Here is a 20424-nt window from a genome sequence, read left to right as displayed (position 1 = left end):
TCACTTTCTTTCAGTTAACAAACCACTTGTTCAGTATCAGAATTGACATGAAATTCTAAGCTTTAACCTCTACTATTGTCCAAACACTGGTGCAGTGACTATGTGGCACAGGGATCAAGTGTGGTTGATATTCTATCAAATGCAAGCAGCAACCACTGTTTTTTTCTTTTTAATGGGATAAAAGTATATATATCACCAGGTCAGTCTTCTAAATGAATGTGTTTGAAACATCTATTCACATTTCCACAATTAAAAGGTCATTAACTCTTCCCTTATCTATATGTACTTCAAGCAGATTCAAGATCTCTTGAACACAGTCTCACCTCTTCTGTCCTTCTGTTTGAAATAGTTACCGACTGCAATTCTTTCTGAAGATGGAAGCACTTTAACCGCTCCTCTTTAAGCTGAACATTCAGTTCATCACCTTTTGCTAATAAAGCATCATGGTTGGTCTTCAAGTTCTTTAGGTTCTGTGAAAAAGAAGGAAAAAATATGAAAATCAGACCTAGTAGAATGTTCCCACACTGTCTATTTCAACAGGGGGCTCTCAAGGTGCTACTGAGTAGATGTTCTCAATGGGATCAGCAGGACACATTCTTGAAGTAAGTAAGTGAAAGTAACTTTCACTTTCCAGTGAGGAAGGCCAGCAGAAGGTGACCTGGTTGCCCTCATGAACAACAAACCTTCAGTTTACTCATGATGAAAATGACAAATAAATTTGTAAAGCAATTAAAAGATTTTGCAGTGGTTACAGTGATTGGACATGCTAACCAAAAACCACTGCAGCAGCAAGCAGAAATCAGTGTTGTCCACATCTGTGTTAATCATACAGCTTACCACAGCTCTCTTATATATTTAATATAAATATACACACACACACATATAAATCTTTATACTTATAGATACACATACACACAATTGTAGATATATGATTCTTTTGCAACCCTTATGCATTCAGATCTATTTCTGAGCTTGAAGAACTTTAATAAGGGACTTCTGATTTCCTTTATATTTTCATTTACTTTGATGACACATTTAACCAATTTTAAAATTAAATGGAGGATGCTGATAGAGTTTCTATTTTCAGAATATTAGTTAATATTATATTGCCTACAATCCTGTAGGTAAGCCTCATTCATTAAAAATTCACATGTAAATCACATTCAAACTACGATTTGAGACAAAACAGTTGAAAGCCCAGTCTCCTGTTTCATAAAATGACTGGATGATAATTTATGCCAAATACATACACGAATATAGTTAATGTTTAGTGCTTTTAGACATAAAGAAGTTAGCTTCATTTTTTCCATACAATATTCCTACGAAGTAGTTAAATGGAGAAGCTAAATGTTAATCCTGTAAAAATTGTTTACATTTACATGCAGTCTGAACAGACTGGAAATTAACAAAAAACCCATGAAAAATCAGTCACCAACTTGATCTTCAGCTTTTTGTATTCATTTCTCAGGAAGACAAAAATCATGGAGAATACACAATGCTAGCATTGAAATAATAATTAAAAAAAAGAAATAGTTATTTTATAGTTATAAATAGAGAGAATTCTAAATTCTAGAGTTAAACTCTCTCTGTTTTAGATTTCTTAAAGAGAAAGAAGACAAAAAACCATGTTAAGCCTTTTCTCTGTTTGGCAGAGAAGATACAGGAGTTACACTGAAGAGGGGGAAGGAGGCAAAGCAAAACAAAATACAGAAACAGAAAAACATGGGCAAAAAAAGGAATCAAACAAAAATCTAATGACACAAGTGTTATTTAGCATGTTAACAATAAACATACAGAAGTTTAGAGTTTATAAGGATACTCAGTGCTTCCAGTTCTTAATCCTGGATACTTAATAAGGCTCTATTGCAGTTAGGGTTCCTCCTTACAGGAAGTCTCCCATTGCCAAGGTATTATCATACCACCTTTGTATGCATATGCAGTTTTACATATATATACAGGAAAAAGCAGAAAATAATCAGTATAATTAAAACCTCTAGATAATCTACCATGGAATTGTATGTTCTGGAGATATTTTCATAAAATTGCTCTTATTACTTAAAGCAGTCCTCTAAAATAATTTCCATGAACATATGAGCAGAGGTTAAATCCTAACATCAGAAGAGCCAAACAGCCCAAACTTCAGCAAAGAGTAATAAAGTAGAGGGGGCTTGGTACTCTTTTTTGGCTAATCAATACATCTAAATCAAAGTCCTCTCTGTAAATGATCAGGGATCTCCTTCCATAGCCAGACAATTCAGTTCATTCTTCATAATCTCCCTGGTATGACTATGCAGATGAAATCACTAAGACCTGCTAGACCCTGCTGACGAAAAAAAGAGATGAAGACTAAAAATCCCTACTACATCTGGAGTAGTTTGAATGCAATGTAGGATGTGATTGATTTTTATGTACTCAGTATTGACTTTGAATCATGAACTATGTGTAATTTGTCTTCTGTTTAGCATTCTTATGCAATAAGATATAGGAATGCTACTGATCAAACTGCAATTACCTCTTCAAGCTGGAGAAATCTTCCTTGCATTGCCGAAAGAGCGTTGCTTTTCTCAGCCAGCTGCTTACGGACCTTGATCATTTCCACATTGTCCTGAATGTTTAGCCTTCAAAATTAAAACCAAATGCATCATAAACACATATTTCAAATAAGATGTAGCATATAATACCCAAATTAATTTGTTCATCTATAGTTCACACTAGAGAGTGTAGGTAAATAAACATTGTATTGTTTGATGACACAGCAACTTCAATCAATATATGTACATCTTTGGTTTTTTTTCTGTCATATACAGTTTTATACAATAAACAATCCTGTGCCTAAAGAGATTGTTTTCCCTCTCTCCCACCATCCAAAGCATTCATTGCCAGTTGAACACCATTTTGTGAAGTTTCCACCTATCAGATACTGCAAAGAATGTGTGACCTAGCAATTTAGACTGTAACAAGCTTCCAGTGTGTTATGATTATATGAAAATAATTTATTATCTATGCAGATAATCTTACAATTCTAAGATTAATTTGAGCCTGTACTGTACTGTGTATTAGAAAGGATGTTTAAAATTATTCAGAATTTAAAAAATATTTACTTAGGTGTTTTTCCTTACTTCAAATGGTGCAACTAAATCCCATTATTTCTACAAGTATGAGAGGAGAAACCAGTTTGGGTTTTCATTAATATAAATAATGATAAAATCAGAATAGACTTTCAATATCTGAAAAGGCAATTTCTCTTCCAGTACTTGCCTATTTTAGACATGCTGGACAAATAGTCACAATGCCATGCTGGAACAAGTGAAGGGGCTACAAAGCTTAAATATCTGCAAAATAGCTAAGTGAATAAAACAATGTTGCTCTCTAATACCAAAACATGGTTAGAGACTTTCATTTATCTCAACATTTTCTGCAACAGCAGAGCCAGTATTTTTCTACTATTTGTAGACTCCAAATTATTGAATACTAGTGAACATTAAATTATCCACTATGAAGCTACATTTAAAATTTGATAAAAATTAAAGTGAAGGAAAAATAGATGATTAAAATTTTATGACTTGAATTTCAACTGAACCTGTATCAGTTGGAAAAGAATTCTCTGAAATGGTAATTATGATTTTTTTTTGCTTATTTATGAAAAAAACATCATAACTTATTATTGTAACAATCTCCTGCTTAGAATTATCCATGCTATTTGGCAAAACATTTTATGGCTTGGTTTCACCAACCAGACAAAAATTACTAAGGTCTATATTTCTTTACAGAAGTAGTAACTTCCACAGCTACCTACAAACATTATGATATAACTCTTCCTGACTTTTCCACGATGGAGATCTTAATTTTTCACAATACCTTTGGCTTGCTGTACCCTGCTCTTTCAGCCGTAGGGTGGATTCTTCAATTTCCTTTTCTTTCCTTCTTAGCTGACTCCCAAGAAACTCTCTGGCACGGTCTAGTTCTTCAATTTGGTTCTTTTGGGACTCAATGACTCTCTCCCTGCAAACACAAGCATCCTACATTCTAAAACCAGCTATATATTTTTAAAAAGGGGAAAAAAAGTATTCAAATAAGTCAAACTTTTAAGTGTTCAGCAAAATCTGTATTTCCTAATAACATATGTCACAAGAGAGGCTTATGAGTTTAAATTGCTATGAAAGCGCAACACAAACTCTCAAAATAAATGTTTTTGTGGACTGAATAATGCTTAGCAGGACCTCACTAAAACACTGTTGTTCATGGTTTCTTACACTCTGTATTAGAAGTATCCTCCTTCTAATCCATTAGCACCAATGGTTTGTCAAAAGTAAACCACCATTACTAGCTATCACAAAATTTGATCTTCAATGGATGGAGCACTGAAAGTAATTTTTAAGCTTTTATTCTGAGATGGAAAAATCTAAACCCCCCAAAAAAATCAAAAAAGAAAATAAAATCAAAAGATGTGTTTTAAACAGTGAAAATTTTAACAGTGGAATTTATCCACTAAATGCAATAAAAAAAAATTATAGGACTATTTCTGTACAATTGTTTTTTATGATTCCAGTTCATCTTTGCATTTATAAAATTTCAAGTACAAAATAAATGATTGCACATTAATCCATGTATTTCTAAACTTAGCTTGCCAATTAATTGGAAATTTAGCATTTACAGAGAATGTAATTGATAATCTGATTTAAATAAATCACTGTTAAAATAAACAAACAGCTTTTAGAAAACCCAGGTTCTAAACACACAATTCAGAGAAGAAAAATATTCTAATCAGACACCTCAATATCTTGAAATTAGATGCTAGCTACCTTTTTTATGTAACACCTCTCTAGTCTCATGCTATCACTACATCAAGGATGTTGTAAAGATTTCCTAAGTGTAAATTTCATTTGAAATGTGGAGCTGAATTACAAACCACACTTCAAAATGCAAAGGTGAATCAGTATAATTTTACATAACTATCCCAATACTGTGCCTTTTGTACTTATCCATAAAATTAGTCTGCCTCTAGGAATGAAACTTAAATGCATCAGCAAAACATATCCACATAGTTACCACTTGCATGGTGAGCACATTTTAAGACTTACATTGGTAAAAATTTTGCAGCTAAGGTTCTTTCTTCTTTTGTCAGCTTTGACCCATAACAAACAAGGCAGACATTGCATCCTAGCAAAGAGAGTCTCATCACTGGAGACCAGTGTTAACCTTTTGCCAAATTCTTATGTACCTACATTTTGCATTCTAAATACCTGATTTCCTGTTTTCCTTAATATTCTGCATTGTTACCAGTGTTATTATTGTCAGAACCAACCATTTTATTTTCTGAACTGAAAACTTCTTAAAAGATACACTTTTTTTCTTCAAGAAAACCGTAAGTTCTAAGAACTATAATGACAAAAAAAGTAATATGAAAATCATACAAATTTCTGATTTCAGCCCTTGAATCCTCAAGCAGACTCTGTTCATATTTGGGGAGCACAGGGTCAGACGATCTCAATTCTAAATTTTGAAATCTCATTCCTGAATACGAAAAAAAAGAGAAATTTTTGACTTGTTGAATGAGAAAGCTTTTACAAACTAACTAACTTGATACAGTACAAACAATTGCAACTTCTATATAGATGTCATTAAAAATATTTTTACATCAAAACCACATGGAAAGAAATAATCACAGTATGCACAACATAAGCTGATGTAAAATCTGAAGGATGGGCAATGCCAAACAGTGCTAAAGCGAACTGTTAAAAACATGTCCTGAAAGATTTTTAGAAGATTTTACTTTCAACAGAGAACAGAGATGATGTCTTCAAAGAAGAGAAATATCAGTATTATTAGACAGGAACATGGACTTGTAATCACTTTTTCTTAGCAATTTCTTTGCAAAATCCCAAGTGTCATTTGCCCAGACATGCAATTGTTAGGACTGTATTTCAGTTGCAGTGCAGATAATTTCCTTGTGTTGTTTAGAGGCATCCTAAGACCATGGTGAAGAAGAGAAGTAAGAAATTAATTAAGGAAGAATTATTACTTAAGGAGCAAATGCAATGGCTTCTCCACATTTTTCTCCGACTCTTAGAAAGAAGAAATTAAACAAGTTTTGAGGTGGGACCAAATACATTTAATTTCAAAGCCACAATTAAGGCAGCCATCCCTCAGTCCTCAGAATTGCACCACTTAGGTTTAAGGTACAATGACACCAGCAGTTCCCCAAAATGCCTGAAAAACTTACCTAATTTGCTGCATTAACTTGACCTATTTTGAATTTTGACCTTTATGTGTTATTTTAAGGTACTGGTAGTTGCAATACACACATATATATGTGTGTGTGTGTGTATGCCTAGAAATTTTTTTTGTTTACTTTTGTTCAAATGATATTTCTTAGATGATTGCACTCAATAAATAAAGCAAGTATTTACAGAACATCCATACCTGATTAGCTTTACATGGTATTTTTAAATCAGCCAAACAAAAAGCAGATACAGGAAGCTCTAATTATTGTTTGTAGAGTTTTTTTGTCTCTTAATACCTTAGAGACAGCTAACCTATCCTTATTTTTTCCAGGCATTTTATCTTTCAGTAATTGCTCTGCATATTTTCTGATCTGCACTAAAAATATTTTGAAATTCAGAATCATGGCTTCAAGTGCAATCAAAGAGTCTGCTGTTTTAATAAAAGTGAATTATACCCTTCTTGGTGTGCTCTGGCATGCCAGCAGCCTCACTTTCTTTTCTGAGACCAGTGTTGACACGAGCTTGAACAGAGCTGTAGAGACAAGGCCTGTGGCCTTGAATCTGGAGCTGCTGTTTAGTTGAAATGAGTTTGTGGCGGAGGCTCTCATTTTGTTTCTCAAGCTCACGAACTTTTTCTTGCAAATCCTCAATCATTTCTTCCAGCTCCAGGGCCTGACCCAGTCGCTTGGGTCCAGAGCCAGCCTGGTCACATTTTCTTTTATCATTAATGAGCCGTATTAACTTGGTGGTCGTTCTGGGGAAAACAATTAAAAAAAAAGAAAAATTATGTGAAAAGTCAACATAAAAAGTATTCTGTTCAAAAGAGCATAACCCCTGTGGATATGTCAGCATAGAACGTCTGATAATAAATTTCAAGTTTTGATATAACTATTGTTGCCTGTGACAAACTCCTTGAAGACAACTGATAGCACTGAGCAGCAATCTGCTTTATAGCACTGACAAGTAACAGTTTCCTAAGGCTTATCATTTAAGGTTAGTAAAGGAAGGACACATTTACATTGTATGTAATTTTACCTAAGTGGACTATGAGTACACCCACTTGGTGTAAGTGGATGATGAGCAGTATTTCCTGCACACAGAAATATAAGAACTGCCATTTGAAATAACAAAACAATTCACTTAGTCTACAATCTTGTATCTGGCAACAATCTGACAGAAAAGATGGAAATTATGTAATGCTGGTCAACTGGAAAGTGGCTCACTGAATACTGAGTCAAAAGAAAATAATGGTTTGGACTTTAAAGTATGTAATAGGCAATACTAAAGCATGAAATAGGCAGTATTTTCAACTACCCTTTGAAGAATTCATTAGCTCCTCACCAGAAACTGGCTTAGATGCAGAAAGACTTTGTTAAAAATTAGCACAATGCAAACAGTCACAGCATTGAGCCCTTCTGCAATATCGTAATACTACAAACAGTTCTTCACAGTCCAGATCAGTTTGCCACCACACTAAGTCCTGGCAAAGATTAGCACACAAGTTGTAAGACACTGAGTTTAATAATCAGCCTAAAGTTGCTTGTATATTTGTGGGTCAACTGGGTACTGTCCTCCCCATGCTATTTGGGACTTCTTCACTGAAGTTATCTATTACATTTAATATCCATGTGTTTTGTGGTGTCAGTGGCTGGGGACAGGGATAACACATACCCCAATGTCCATGTGGCAAAAGAGCATGTTTATTCCTCAAGCCCCTCTTTACAAAGGGGTCTGAAAAACCCAGTCTGGATAGCTCATTGGTCTGATCTTTGACACCATCCAGCTCCCAAACCAGTGACATGTCTGCAGCTCAGGATGGAATGCAATTGCCTGAAGTTACTGCCAGTCAACCCAGGTGCCAGTTTTATGGAGCTGACAGGGTTTCTTATCTGTAGCCTAATTAATTACCCAGTAGAAGCCAGCTTATCTGTGACATAATGTGACAGTTATCTACTACACTGAATAAAGGAGTGATGATTATAAAGACATTTTATTGCTAGTTCACCAATAAAAATCTAGATGCTATTCAACTTCTTGAAAGACAGATTGGGACAAAAAAGGGTCAGAATCTCTCTGGACAAACCATTTTGATTCTAGAATGAAAAGCCTGAAGAACCATTAGGCTTCTACAGCCTGCTCTCCAATTCCCAGAACACTCCACTAGCACAGCTGGGAATTCAAGGTATCATCTCTGATGTAACAGACAGCAGTGTACCTCTGTACAGGGAGATCTAATAGGGGTCCCTGTAAAAACCATCTCAGTATTCAGAGACAACAGACTGTAGAATTCAATACAAAAATCATGTCCAGTGGGTGATTTTTGCTACGGCATTAAAAAGTGCTCTGAGAGAAATCAGCATGATTTTTAATTTATTCACGATCCTTTAAGGGGACAAAGATATCCCATACCTTTTAATTTTCTTCTCTTGCTTATTGGCATACTGTTTGAGTAGGATGTGGTCATCACGCAGACGAAGAAATCTGTCTTCCAGTTCCTCCCGACTGATTTTTGATATGACTTGTCGAGCTTTTACATTCTGTATAGATGATGACTCTACCCAAACCAAGGCAATTTTAAATTACCTTCAATACATTCAACAACACATAATTCAAAGTCTAACTCACTTTGAAAATCTGAAAAAAAATTAACGAAAATTTTCAAGTAATATGATACACTTGTTTCAGTCTATTGATTAATTTCCTCAGACTTATTGGCAGGTTAATCACTTCCTTTTTCCTTTCTCTAAGAGACTAAAAAGAATGTAGTTCAAATGATGCAGCAAACTGATTACCTACCAGGCAATGCAAAGATAACAATTTAGCAAGCAACCAGGAATGGTGAAACATACTAATCAAAAGATAGGATGAACATTACAATTGAGATGTTTTCTAATCTGTTTCAAAGTGAACATACCCTCTTGAAGCTTGAAAGAATTAACTCACAGTTATGAAAATTACTAAGAAGACTAAGCCCAGCAGTTCCATTCTAATAGCAGCTGAGTAACATATAAGAACTGCATAGCACTTTTGGTTTCCATTTTCTTAAATGGATCTTACCTTGTCCTCAGTTCAGCAAAAAAGCATCCTTTCTTTCTGGAAGGATGAATGTTATAGCTTGATGAGCTTTCCAGTTTTTAGTATCTCACAGCAATTACTCTTTTGCAACAACCTACTTGAATATAGAATTAGTCACTCTACCTTTCAAAATTTAACCCAGATTTTGAACTTCATTTTATGGATGAAGCTAAGAAAGCCACTGATTGAAGTCTGCAATTGCAAGAAAGAGCATACAATAAAGTACCTTAGAATTACAAGGTACAAACCTTGTAATTCTTCAATTCCAGCTGGAGTAAGGACTGTATCTCTCACAGCCAGGTTCCCCACAGTTTCATCAGCTGAAACAGGCATGGCTTACCTAGGAACAACAAAATTCAAATGCTTCTCTATCTGCAATTTAAACTGTGAGACTAGAATGAACTAAAAAACATCATATAAAATGATGGCAAAAGTAATGACAGATTCACTGGAATGACCAACTCATGTATTACTGTAAATGCTCCTATCTCAACTGAATTCCTCAGAGGACAATCAAAACCTTCAAGTTTAACGTTATGCCATTTTAAATCCATGCACAAAATATGGTTTATTTGGTTATGCAGTAGCTAGCTCCAATTGTATTTAATGCTTGCAGAATGTATGCGTTTTTAAAGCTCTAGTTCTAGATTGTCTTCAGAAATCTTTGGGCTAAGGCCATATTTCCAGGTGGATGTGGGAGGAGGACTTGATGGGGTTTCTTCTGTGTTTTTGGGGTTTTTTGGTGGTTTGTTTTGTTTTGTGGTTTCGTTTATTTGTTTTTGTTTTGTGGGGTTTTTTAAAGTTGTTTGTTCATTTTAAATCAGGTCAAAGCTTAAGGCATCAACTGGTAGATGAGGAATACCATCCTTCACATTCTGAATGGGACCCTAAGATGAAGTGTTGGGGGTTATGGAATCATTTCAGTGCTACCTACCAATCTCTTAGTCTTCTTTCAATCATTGTTCTAAGAGAAATTACTTTTTAAAATAGAGACATTCCTACTAATGATATTCCTAAATCCAAACACATTTATTTTTTGGGACAACAGAAAGTTCAGCTACATGACAAAGCGAGATTAAGAAAGTATTAATTAATCACTGTAATATATGAAAATGCTGCTGTTTCTTATCTTCCAGGGCACAAAATTAAATGTTGGCCAGAGAATTAAGGAATGCTGAAACAATGTGAAAAGGAGGCACATGAAGTCCTTAGGATGGCCTTTCCCCCCCACACTGTTACACCCTTCAGATGATAAAATCCTCAGTGAATCCAAACATATCTAGGAATCCATTGGCATATTAACAGGGATGTTAAAAAGACTTGCATCAGAAGACAGAAGTGACATAGTATAATCTACAGACATTCCATGAAATATCTCTTCATTTTATTATCAAAACTACTGCCTAAGTGATGCCTTTCTTCTACCAGCAAAGCCCTCTATCATTAACTAGCCTCCATATGGCTTTGTCCTAAAGGAACAAAGAGGATTAATGGAAGTTCCGTTTCCAACAAGTCAGTCTTGCTTTCAATCTTTTTCATCACTGAAATTTAGAACAAAATAGTAATTAATACCTGGGCAGATCCAGATGCTATGCTGAACCTTATAAATTTTAATGAGATTTTATTTCCAAGAAAAGTTACCATACAGTCACTTCAGCACTTTTGTTAATCAAAAATAAGCGAAAAGAAAAAACATAAAAAAGAGTGGAAAAAACAAAAAGAGTGGAAGATTTTCCATATCTTTAGAATTAGCCTACAGGAACTTCCAGTTAGATATAAGCCGCAGGCCGGAGCCCCGGCCGGGCACAGCCCTCTCAGCAGCTCCGGCCGCCCCACTCACCGCCCCGCCGGCCCGGTTCGTTCCCCGGTACAACGCCGCCGCCTCCGCCGCGGGACAAACCGCCCCGTCCGCTTCCGCGGTTGCGCGCCCCGCTGCCTGCTGGGAGTTGTAGTCCGGGCAATGCTCGGGGAGCGGAGCCGGAGGTGCTGCTTCAAATGTGCAGCATGTAGGCGTTTTCTTGATGGCTGTTGTAGCTGTTAGAAATGGAAATTGATCCAGCCAAATTAAAAATACAAATAAAAGGATTTCATTTTGCAGTCAGATTCTATCTAGCCAGCCACAAGGAAAAGAACAGAGCCGAGCCCCGGGTCGGCGCTGGGTATGCAACAGAGAAGACAGCCTCAGCAGAGGTTTTCCTCTGTGCCCACACCACCATTCTGGTACAAGTGGTTTTTATAGGGAAAATTTTGCCTGAGGTCAGGATTTTGGCAAACAGTCCTTCCTTCTATTCAGAGTCCCATAGTTTGATGAGATTTCTATTCTTGGCGATGAGGTAGAACAATATGATGTCCAGAGTTGTTGAATCCCTTGATGAAATTTATGGGAATCCTGCATTCACATGGATCTATCCAGAGGATTTCCATGATATCCATCTTGTGTCGTTCACGCGATGATCAGCACTCGGGTATCCCCGTATTGCTTCAGATACGCCCATCTCCAGAGAGCCACATCCTTTTAAGTGTAAATCGGGTTTCAACATAACACCAGGTTTCACCTGCGAGGGTGGGGGGGTTGGGGGGGGGGACGGACTCCTAATACAAACGTGTATACTCCAACAAATATTCAATATCACATATATCATAGTAGAAATGGAGTGAATTATGTCTACTACACATAACATACCTCTGCTGGGTTAGTTTACAGAACAGCAGTCCAGAAAAGCAGTAAGTGGTTCCTTCGAAAGTAATTTTAGTGATATTAACGAAAGGAAAGCTAATTCTATAAAAAGATTAGAAAAAGCTTTCTAAGATTGCAAACAGATGCAGCTGCACAGGGTATACTGGGTTTGGTATTGGTATTAATTTGCTATTCAACATTAAAAGTGTTTCACTATGGGGCAGGTGTTGGGAGGAAACAGGCTGAAATTCGTGCTCAGTGGCCTGTGACCTGAGTGGGCGGCTGCCTCCTGGAATTCTGAATGGTCCAGGATGTCTCCCGGACCCAACCAGCCTCCACTCCAAACGTGGGCTGCCTAGACAGTCCCAAGGGCATCTTGCAAACTGGCATCAGGAACCTGGGGTGGCGAGTTTAGTTTGATAGGGAAAAGGGCTGAGGTTCATCACCAGGAACCATCGCTGAGTGGACGGTCACATCCTGAAATTCTGAACGGCGCAGGATGTGTCCCAGACCCAAAGTGCCACCACCTCGAACTCATGGTTACCTTGACAGTCCCAAGTGCATCCTGCAAACTGACATCAGGAGCCTGGGGTGGCGAAGTTTGTTTCACAGGCAAAAGGGCTGAAATTTGTGATCAGGGGCCTGTGGCCCTGAGTGGGCAGCCAGTTCCTGAAATTCCAAACAGCGCAGGATGTGTCTCAATCCGAACTTGGCACCACCTCAGACTTGGGCTGCCTTGACAGTCCCAAATGCATCCTGTAAACTGACATCAGGAATATGGGGTAGTGAGTTTTGTTTCACAGGGAAAAGGTCTGGCGTTCATTTTCAGAGGCCTGTGGGCCTGAGAGCGTGGCCAACTTCTGAAATTCCAAATAATGCAGGATGTGTCCTGCCGCCATCTCAAGCTTGGGCTACCTTGAGAGTCCGAAGTGTATCCTGCAAACTGACATCAGGAAACTTGGGTGGTGAGTGGTGGAGTTAATTTCTCCAAAATTAAAGGTGGGAGACACTAGGACCATGCATTCTCTTAGCGGCTCCAAACGCCACCTCTGAGCTGGTAGCCAGACCCTGGTGAAATGGCTTCTTTTTTCCATGGAACATGGCCTCTCTTTTTGGCTACTGGTCCTAAAGGATAGGGGGGTGGCAAACTAAAAATTTGCAAATTTTGCTGAATTTCTCCAAAACTGAAGCTGACAGCAGCTAGGACCAAACATTCCCTTATATCCCCAAAGGCTACCTCTGAGCTGATACCCAGACCCTGGGGAAATAACTTCTTTATCCATGGAAAATGCCCCTCCATTTGTGGCCACTCGCTCAGGCCATCACTTGTTTGTCATTTGTCAACTCCCTGCTTCCTTGTATTCTGGTTTCTCCTTACAGCATGAAATGCTTCACTTCTGTTTGTGTACGTAGAAGATATATTCATAGAAATCTACATCCACAGGCCTTTTTTCCACAGAGATTTGAATAAGGTTCGGTTATATTTACATGTTTTATGTTTAAATTAATCTGTATTCTGCCCATTTCTGAATTATTTTATAATAGTTCTCCTTAGTTACCAGAAACAAAACCTTTACAGTTATATACAGATAGCATTGCATTAATTGTAGTTACATTTAAGCCTTTTACAATTAAAGACATTTAATCCCAAATGCTAAGAAGAAGTCTTTGGAGACGATTAATTTAAAAAATTGTTTACACTTTTAAATAGGATCTGAGGATGCTAACTTTCAAGCCTGAGAAAACCATCTCATTTTTTATTTAAATTAAACTTTCACGGACTTAAAATCCAATTTAAATAATCATGACAAAAATGCTCCTTGTTTTGGGGGAAATGCATGCATTAAAAGGCATACTGATTGAACTCAATGTAGTTTTAATGGAAACAGGTAAACACTTGATTAATGGCCAGTAAAAATCTGTTTTCATTTACATAAAAACTCATCTTCTCTTTGAACCCAAGGTCTAGCTCATTTAACTTTACGTTGCTTGACGTAAATAATTTTAGTATTGTTATACCACTGCTAATGACTTTCAGCAGAATCTCATCACATTCTGACACAGGGTTTATAACTTTGATGTTAAAAAACTTAAATACTAAAGGATAAAGAAGATTTTCTTTTGCTACATATTTCATTTTTAAACTGTTAGTGCTATTCTGTCAGTAATTGTTTTCTTGACGTTCTTGGTTCTGAAATATCTCTTGCTTTATCAGCAAGCCTGGTTTAACACGTGAGATTTGCAGATAACAGATATCCAGTAATAATGAATTCAATATGCTGCTCTCAGTCACAGCCATGCAGCAAGTGAACAGTGTCAGCCAGTGAGGAGTCACCGGTGTGTGTGTGAACACTGACAGTACCAGTCACAGCTGTCATTAATTTGCTGCTTGTAGCAGAAATAACCTGACACTCCAAGAAAATGATTTGGCAAAAAGGAAACACTTCAGAGTCATCACTCGAAGCTCCAGCAGAGCAGAGCTGACAGGGAAAACAGTTTGCTGTTGTTGTTTTTGTTTCTTTGTTTTTAAACAGAGCACTTGTGCAGTGGCATCTTTCAGTTTAGGACTCTGGATATATCAAACAGAACAATAAGTTTTTGCATCAGCTATCAAATTCTTATTTAACATGTAAGGTTCAAAATTCAGCAATGAGACAAATCTTCCATTTTGTCAGAAATCAATATCTAATTTACCTTAACAGTACTTCAGAAGCATTGGAAGTTATCACTAAAGTGGGCATCTGTGCTAGCTCAGTCACAACTTAAAAATCTATTTTAAAGACGTGTTATGCAGTGTAAAATATTACACACAAATGAGCTCGAACAACAGGAATATGTTTCATCAGCAACTCTCATCTCAGAAAGATCATCTTGTCTATACATTAACTCCACTGCCCTTTGTGCAAATGAATTTAGATCCTGTGTGCTCTGGGTCAGGGAAGTACCAAGGCCTTAACAACAGGCCCAAGCCAAAGCTGACCTCTAGATGAACCTTCCAACTAAATGTTACATACATAGCTCTTTTATATAAAACTCATGAACAAAGTTATATGTGTTCATTTACTGGCAAAACGTTCACCTTTCTGAATCTAGAAACAGGATAAGGCCACATCCAGCCTAATTAGGAGGTATAGGATCAAAGACAACTCCCTTGAATCCTCCTTGAGCCCTGGCCAGGCTTTGGGAGAATGCTGACAGGAAAATGAAATTAGAAATGATGTCAGCTGTTTTGTTTAGCACTGTAAAAGCTGGACCACTGTCACAGCAAAGTGGGGGAGCCTCGTGGCCTGTAAAGGAGGAGGCACTGCAGGAGTTGCAGTTCCTGGCGTGGTTCTCCAGTCCTTGGCTGTGCCAGCTTCCCCCAGAGCTGATGTCTCTTGGGCTTGGATGATGTATCAACCCTGGGGTAACTGGTGATGAATCTTTCTTAACCACTGTAGGCATTCTTTCCCAGCAATGATTAGCATTGCTTAGCTTGTCCCTTTGTAATTCTTTGCTCATGGTTAGGTGCCTTGCCTAGCATAACCTTTGGTGATTATTTGCAGTTTTACATCACAGTAAATGCCACTATTCCTTAAGCTGGTGTCTGTGTCTCTGACTCTACCCACTGGCAAAAGTCACACATACATTTTCCGCTCAAAATAAACATTTAGGTTTATTACTCAGCAGTCAGCATTTTAAAGATCTAATGATTTGTTACATTTCATTTTTTCACACATCCTAAAGTCATGTGACTGCAATTGAACATAGAAAAATCTATTAGTAGCTTCCAAATAGTTTATCAACTGCTTAGTAGGTTTTTGCTTCTACCTATCACCAGTTATTTCAATAATTTAATCTCAGTTAAAATAAAATAATCTTGACTCCCCAAATTAATTTTATGAATACCTGGAGAGGAACTTACAGATTTTCTGTATTTTTTTTGTTTAGGGATGTATTCTCTTGAAAACATAAATTCATAACCAGCATAAGCCACAAGGTGACACTTTAGGACTACTGGAAAGAGATTATCATCATGACAAAATAAATAATTTTGACACTGGAATGAACTGGGCCAATTATGAAGTACACAGCAAGTGTGAAATTGGTCTCAGTCTTTTCTGAAGGGGATTGATTTCTTGGCTGAAAAGAGGTAGGCAGCCAAGTGCTGTATTGACCCACAAGAAGAAAGGAACTCAGAAATTTTTCATTGAGGGGTCTGCTTTCCTGTTGTCAAAGCCATAAACCAGTTTTATTTATGGGGATGCAAAGCAAATCAGAACAGTGTGCATAACTTGAAAATCTAGCACATTCAAGGAGAGTACTCCCAAACTTGGCACTTAGAAGTGGCAATGTGAAATAAATGTGCGTACAGCTGGAAATCAACTATACATTCAGCAAGTCTATAGATCACTGACACTTGTTTCAGCAGCTGTTCTCTAATATGCCTCAAGTGAAAGAAACTAAGTGAGAGGATATAATTTTACAATGTGCCCTGTGGACAGCTCAGCCACAAGCTACACAATCAATATTGAGCTCTAACAGCAAAGTTGTTATTAGAAAATTCTTATTCAATACTAACCAATCTTTCTAGCCACCAGTTGTTAGGAAATCTTTGATAAAATTTCCTTAAAACTCCAACTCTTCTATAACTGATAGTGCCATAAATATTGAGCACAAATACATACATATTTCAAAACAAGGCAAAAAAAAACCCACCTGAGAACACACTTGTGATTCTTCTTCATGTCTTTTCCAGACCTTGATATAGTTGCCCAAAATTATATTCCTCAAAGATGCTAGCATAGGCAAAATTTATACACTTGAAATAAGGTGCTCATGACATTCTAACAAAGTGCCCCAGGCTCCTCAGCTCAGCAGGAACTAGAGTTCCCCTGTCACTGCTCTGTCAAGTGGTCCTGGAGCTTGTCTAAGCTGAAAAAGCCAATTGAGGTTATGTAGCTCCTTGAAAAAGAGATGGACATTATTTTCCTGTTTGTTTTACTTTCTACCAACTTGACTGTCCTGATGAGATAGGTAAAGAGATAGGCTTAGGAATTTCTTGGACATTATTCTACTGTGTTAGAAAATGCAGTGCAAATCTATCCCAAATATTTTTCTGAAGTCACAGCACTTGTAAGACAATGGTGTGTAAAGGAAAAAGTCCAGATGACATTTCTTACAACTCTGAGCATTCATAAAAAAGAAAAAGTAAACAAGACTAACAGCAAATTTCATGGATATGGATAAAAGTTGAAGAACATAACAATACCATTTATTCTCTGCAAATTTGACAGAGATTTATATATTTTAAAACACTGATTTTTTTAATGTTAATTTTAGTGTATTCTTGTTTACTAGGAAAGTTTCCTTTCCCTACTGATTTTACCATTTTCCATTCAAGAGCTACAGATCTTCTTTTTCCTCCCATTTCCTACAGGGAATAGGCTATCATGGCAGACTTTTGTTTATTTGTATATGTACCTTTGCATTATTAATAAGCCCTGGGAAGAGAGTTTGTTACTTAAGCTCCCTCTGTTGGCTCCTCAGCAGCAGAATCACAACAAATGAAAGGTTTTTCACTTGTACTCCCTTTTCATTAGTGTTAGAGCTGAGAAGCTGCAGTTGCCAAAGTTAGCACTTCCCCACAAAGGAAGTGCAGAGGACTTAGAATACTAATGTAATCAAGATGCTACAGGAACTAGGGACAGTAGTATAATGTATAAAATATTACTTAGGTAAGTCTACACTTACTGCTTGCAATACTCAGCTTCGAGCAAGGCACCCACAAGCTTAGAAATGCATGTCCTTCCACCTTGCTTTCTTGCCTGCTTAGGATTTAAATACCAGTTGTGTTATTGACAGTCATAATTTGTCTTGTTCTCTTATTAGGCAAAGCTTTCTCAATTATGAATATTTTACTCCCACCATTTCAAAATTTTATTACAGTGCACAATATATACTTTGAATATTTCAGTCTTCACAAAGACTTTATACAGACTTTGCAGTTTCTCAGATTGAAATGAGTACAGCTGTTCACAATTTGAGAGTGTATCTTCAGAGAATAATCATACTTTCAGTTGCTCATCTGCAAACTTATTTTTACAGCTTGTGGCAAAATCTAACCTATGACCCCTTTTGGACTTGGCACCCTATAATAATCACAAACATAACTCCCCATATTTTCAAGCATTTTAGTTATTCACAGTCCCAATAAATATAGGCACTGTCCTGCCTTGAAATCTCCAGGAACATCCTCTGTCTACAATCTGTGAGTCAGATTCCCTCTAATTCAGGCACACCTGTTAAGTGGTCTCTAGGTAGGCATGAAATCACATCAGGCTCATTAACAGAGTTGCTCCTCCACAGACTAAGTTAGATTCTTTTTTTCCTCCTACTAATTCCCATGACATGATTAATTTTCCATTTTAGGTATCTTATCACACTGGGCCAATCTTGTACTACTTGTCTGTTTGGCAATGAGGAAATGACGACTGATATCCTCTATTCATTCCCTAGTAGAATGCTGATGTAATTTCAAAAGGATCAGTATTTTACCTTAACATGTGCTTTGAAATAACATTGTTCTTTTTGCTATGCTGTTTTTTATTACTTGCTGGTTCTTCATTGCAATCTCAAAAGGTATAAAATTCCTTGTCTTCATCCCTGTAAGACACTAACACATGAAACACTTTTCTTGCTTTAAAAGCAAAGAAAAAGTAAAGAAAAAGTACCTTACTTTCCTCTGTATTCTGGTCCAGCTGTTCCACCAGAACTTCAAGAATATTACTTCCTCCCTGTGCCCCTCCAGGAAAATCTAAGAGTCTTTCAAAAACAAAATAATATTATAGAATGCAAAGAAAAAGCCAAGAATACCATCTAACGTTCCTCTTGATTCACAGTTTAATTGCCTGATTTATATTAGCTCTGCACCTGCACTAAAAGGATCTGGAATAATTCAAAGCATATTGTTGAAGCTTGATAACTAAGCTATGACAAAAAAGCACCTTGAAGATCCCTGCAAAAGCCAAGAAGAATTAAACAGATATACTGAAATAAACAGGGATGTATAAGAAGTTAAAATCCATAGGAAATAAAGAATGTTGTTATTTTGGTATGTAATTTATATTTCAGTTATATTTAAAGTTCATCAAAAGGACTTCTTGAAGACTTATTCTCTTGAGGAAAACAGAAACATTCCAAGTGTGTTTCTGCCCTCAGTAAATAGTCTTTTAAATCTTCTCTGAATATTCTTCCTCTCCAGGAATTTTAAGAAATGACAATGCCTTCCCCACTTGCTTTGCTAGAAGGATAAGGAGTATGCAGAGGATTCATAGTGCTCTTTCCCTAGTATAGACAGAAATCCCATCTCTCAGCTCTTCCTGCATCTTTTCCCCTTCTCTTCAAGAGCTATTTATACACTGTAAGCTATTTATGGCTAAACTCGTCACTTGACCAAAAGCAATGGAAGTTTCCCATTTATTCAAAGAATGCCTGAAGGTTTAATTGGGATGGCAGACTGGTTCCTTCCAGTGTGACAGTCAGATTTGACCATCCAGTAAATGGGCTACTCTTTGTACTAAACTAATCCTATTTCCCAATAAGTTTCATGCAGATCTGTTTTTCATTACATAACACTTGGACCTAAGAGGTTCTTAGGGACATGCCTATATTTTAACACAATCACAATATAAAGATATTTTTAAAAGGATAGTCATATTGTACACACGATGACAGAAGACAGGGATGCATGGGGAAAGCAAACAGCCTTGGCTTCAGGGCCTTCTGACATCAAAGAGCTCTGATTTTACTGCATTGCTTTTTAGAATTCCCACAACCCTGTTTTTAACCACAGTAAACAGTTGCTGAAGCCTTTATGAACCATATGTTCAGGATGGCAAATGCTCCACTCTAAGAAAAGCCATAAATTCATTTGCATTTTTCAAAACTCCACAATCAGTTCATTCTTCACTCTAAGTTGTCAAATGTAAAGTCTTTTTCCAATAATACAAGTGAAATTTGTGGTTTATTGTACATTTCATGCTGATGCACAGCCTTGCATCACTTAAAGCATTGGGGTTATGAGCACCTTGAGGTTCACTCTGGGCTGGAATCATGAATGGTGGCTAAAGGCAATCCTAGAGAAATGAATATATAGTTCCTTGTGCTTCCACTAAATTCTCCCTCTGTCATACACATGTGAATGTCTATTTTTTTTTCCAGTAGTAACTCAATACTGAATTTCTTCCTAAACAAAGAAATTCTTCACTGTTTTATTTGGAAAGAATAATAAGGAATATTGTTTCTAACTAAGAATTTGAAGTATTTGGTTTATCAGGATACTTATAACCATGCCCATAAGCATGGTAAATATTCATCACTATCTTATACTATTTCAAATGTATCACATGCATCACTGCCACTGATGACCTCTGATTTAATTTATATTTTCTATTTATGCTTATGTTT

At 36.8% G+C, this 20424-nt stretch overlaps 1 protein-coding gene across 3 annotated transcripts in view; it reads right to left on the bottom strand.

The window, feature by feature from the left end:
• LOC110480067 (protein fantom) overlaps positions 1–11219 on the bottom strand; it is a 32960-nt gene extending 21741 nt beyond the window's left edge. Inside the window, exons 1-9 of one of the 3 annotated variants that reach the window (XM_021547762.2) lie at positions 11140–11178; positions 10872–10961; positions 9548–9639; positions 8634–8778; positions 6680–6978; positions 5415–5514; positions 3859–4002; positions 2513–2618; positions 324–470 (exon numbers count right to left, since the gene is read on the bottom strand). In XM_021547762.2, the coding sequence (XP_021403437.2) occupies positions 324–470; positions 2513–2618; positions 3859–4002; positions 5415–5514; positions 6680–6978; positions 8634–8778; positions 9548–9632 (1026 nt within the window). In that variant the 5' untranslated portion in view covers positions 9633–9639; positions 10872–10961; positions 11140–11178. Of the gene's footprint in view, positions 1–323; positions 471–2512; positions 2619–3858; positions 4003–5414; positions 5515–6679; positions 6979–8633; positions 8779–9547; positions 9640–10871; positions 10962–11139 lie in introns of those variants that run through there. The other 2 variants (XM_021547761.2, XR_002467042.2) reach the window with 2 other exon arrangements.
• Between the last annotated feature and the right edge of the window lie 9205 nt (positions 11220–20424).

The sequence above is a fragment of the Lonchura striata genome, chromosome 14 (genome assembly GCF_046129695.1).
Source record: "Lonchura striata isolate bLonStr1 chromosome 14, bLonStr1.mat, whole genome shotgun sequence".
Lineage (NCBI taxonomy): Eukaryota > Metazoa > Chordata > Aves > Passeriformes > Estrildidae > Lonchura > Lonchura striata.
The sequence above is the reverse complement of the archived record's forward strand: the minus strand, read 5'-3'. Positions and strand labels throughout refer to the sequence as shown.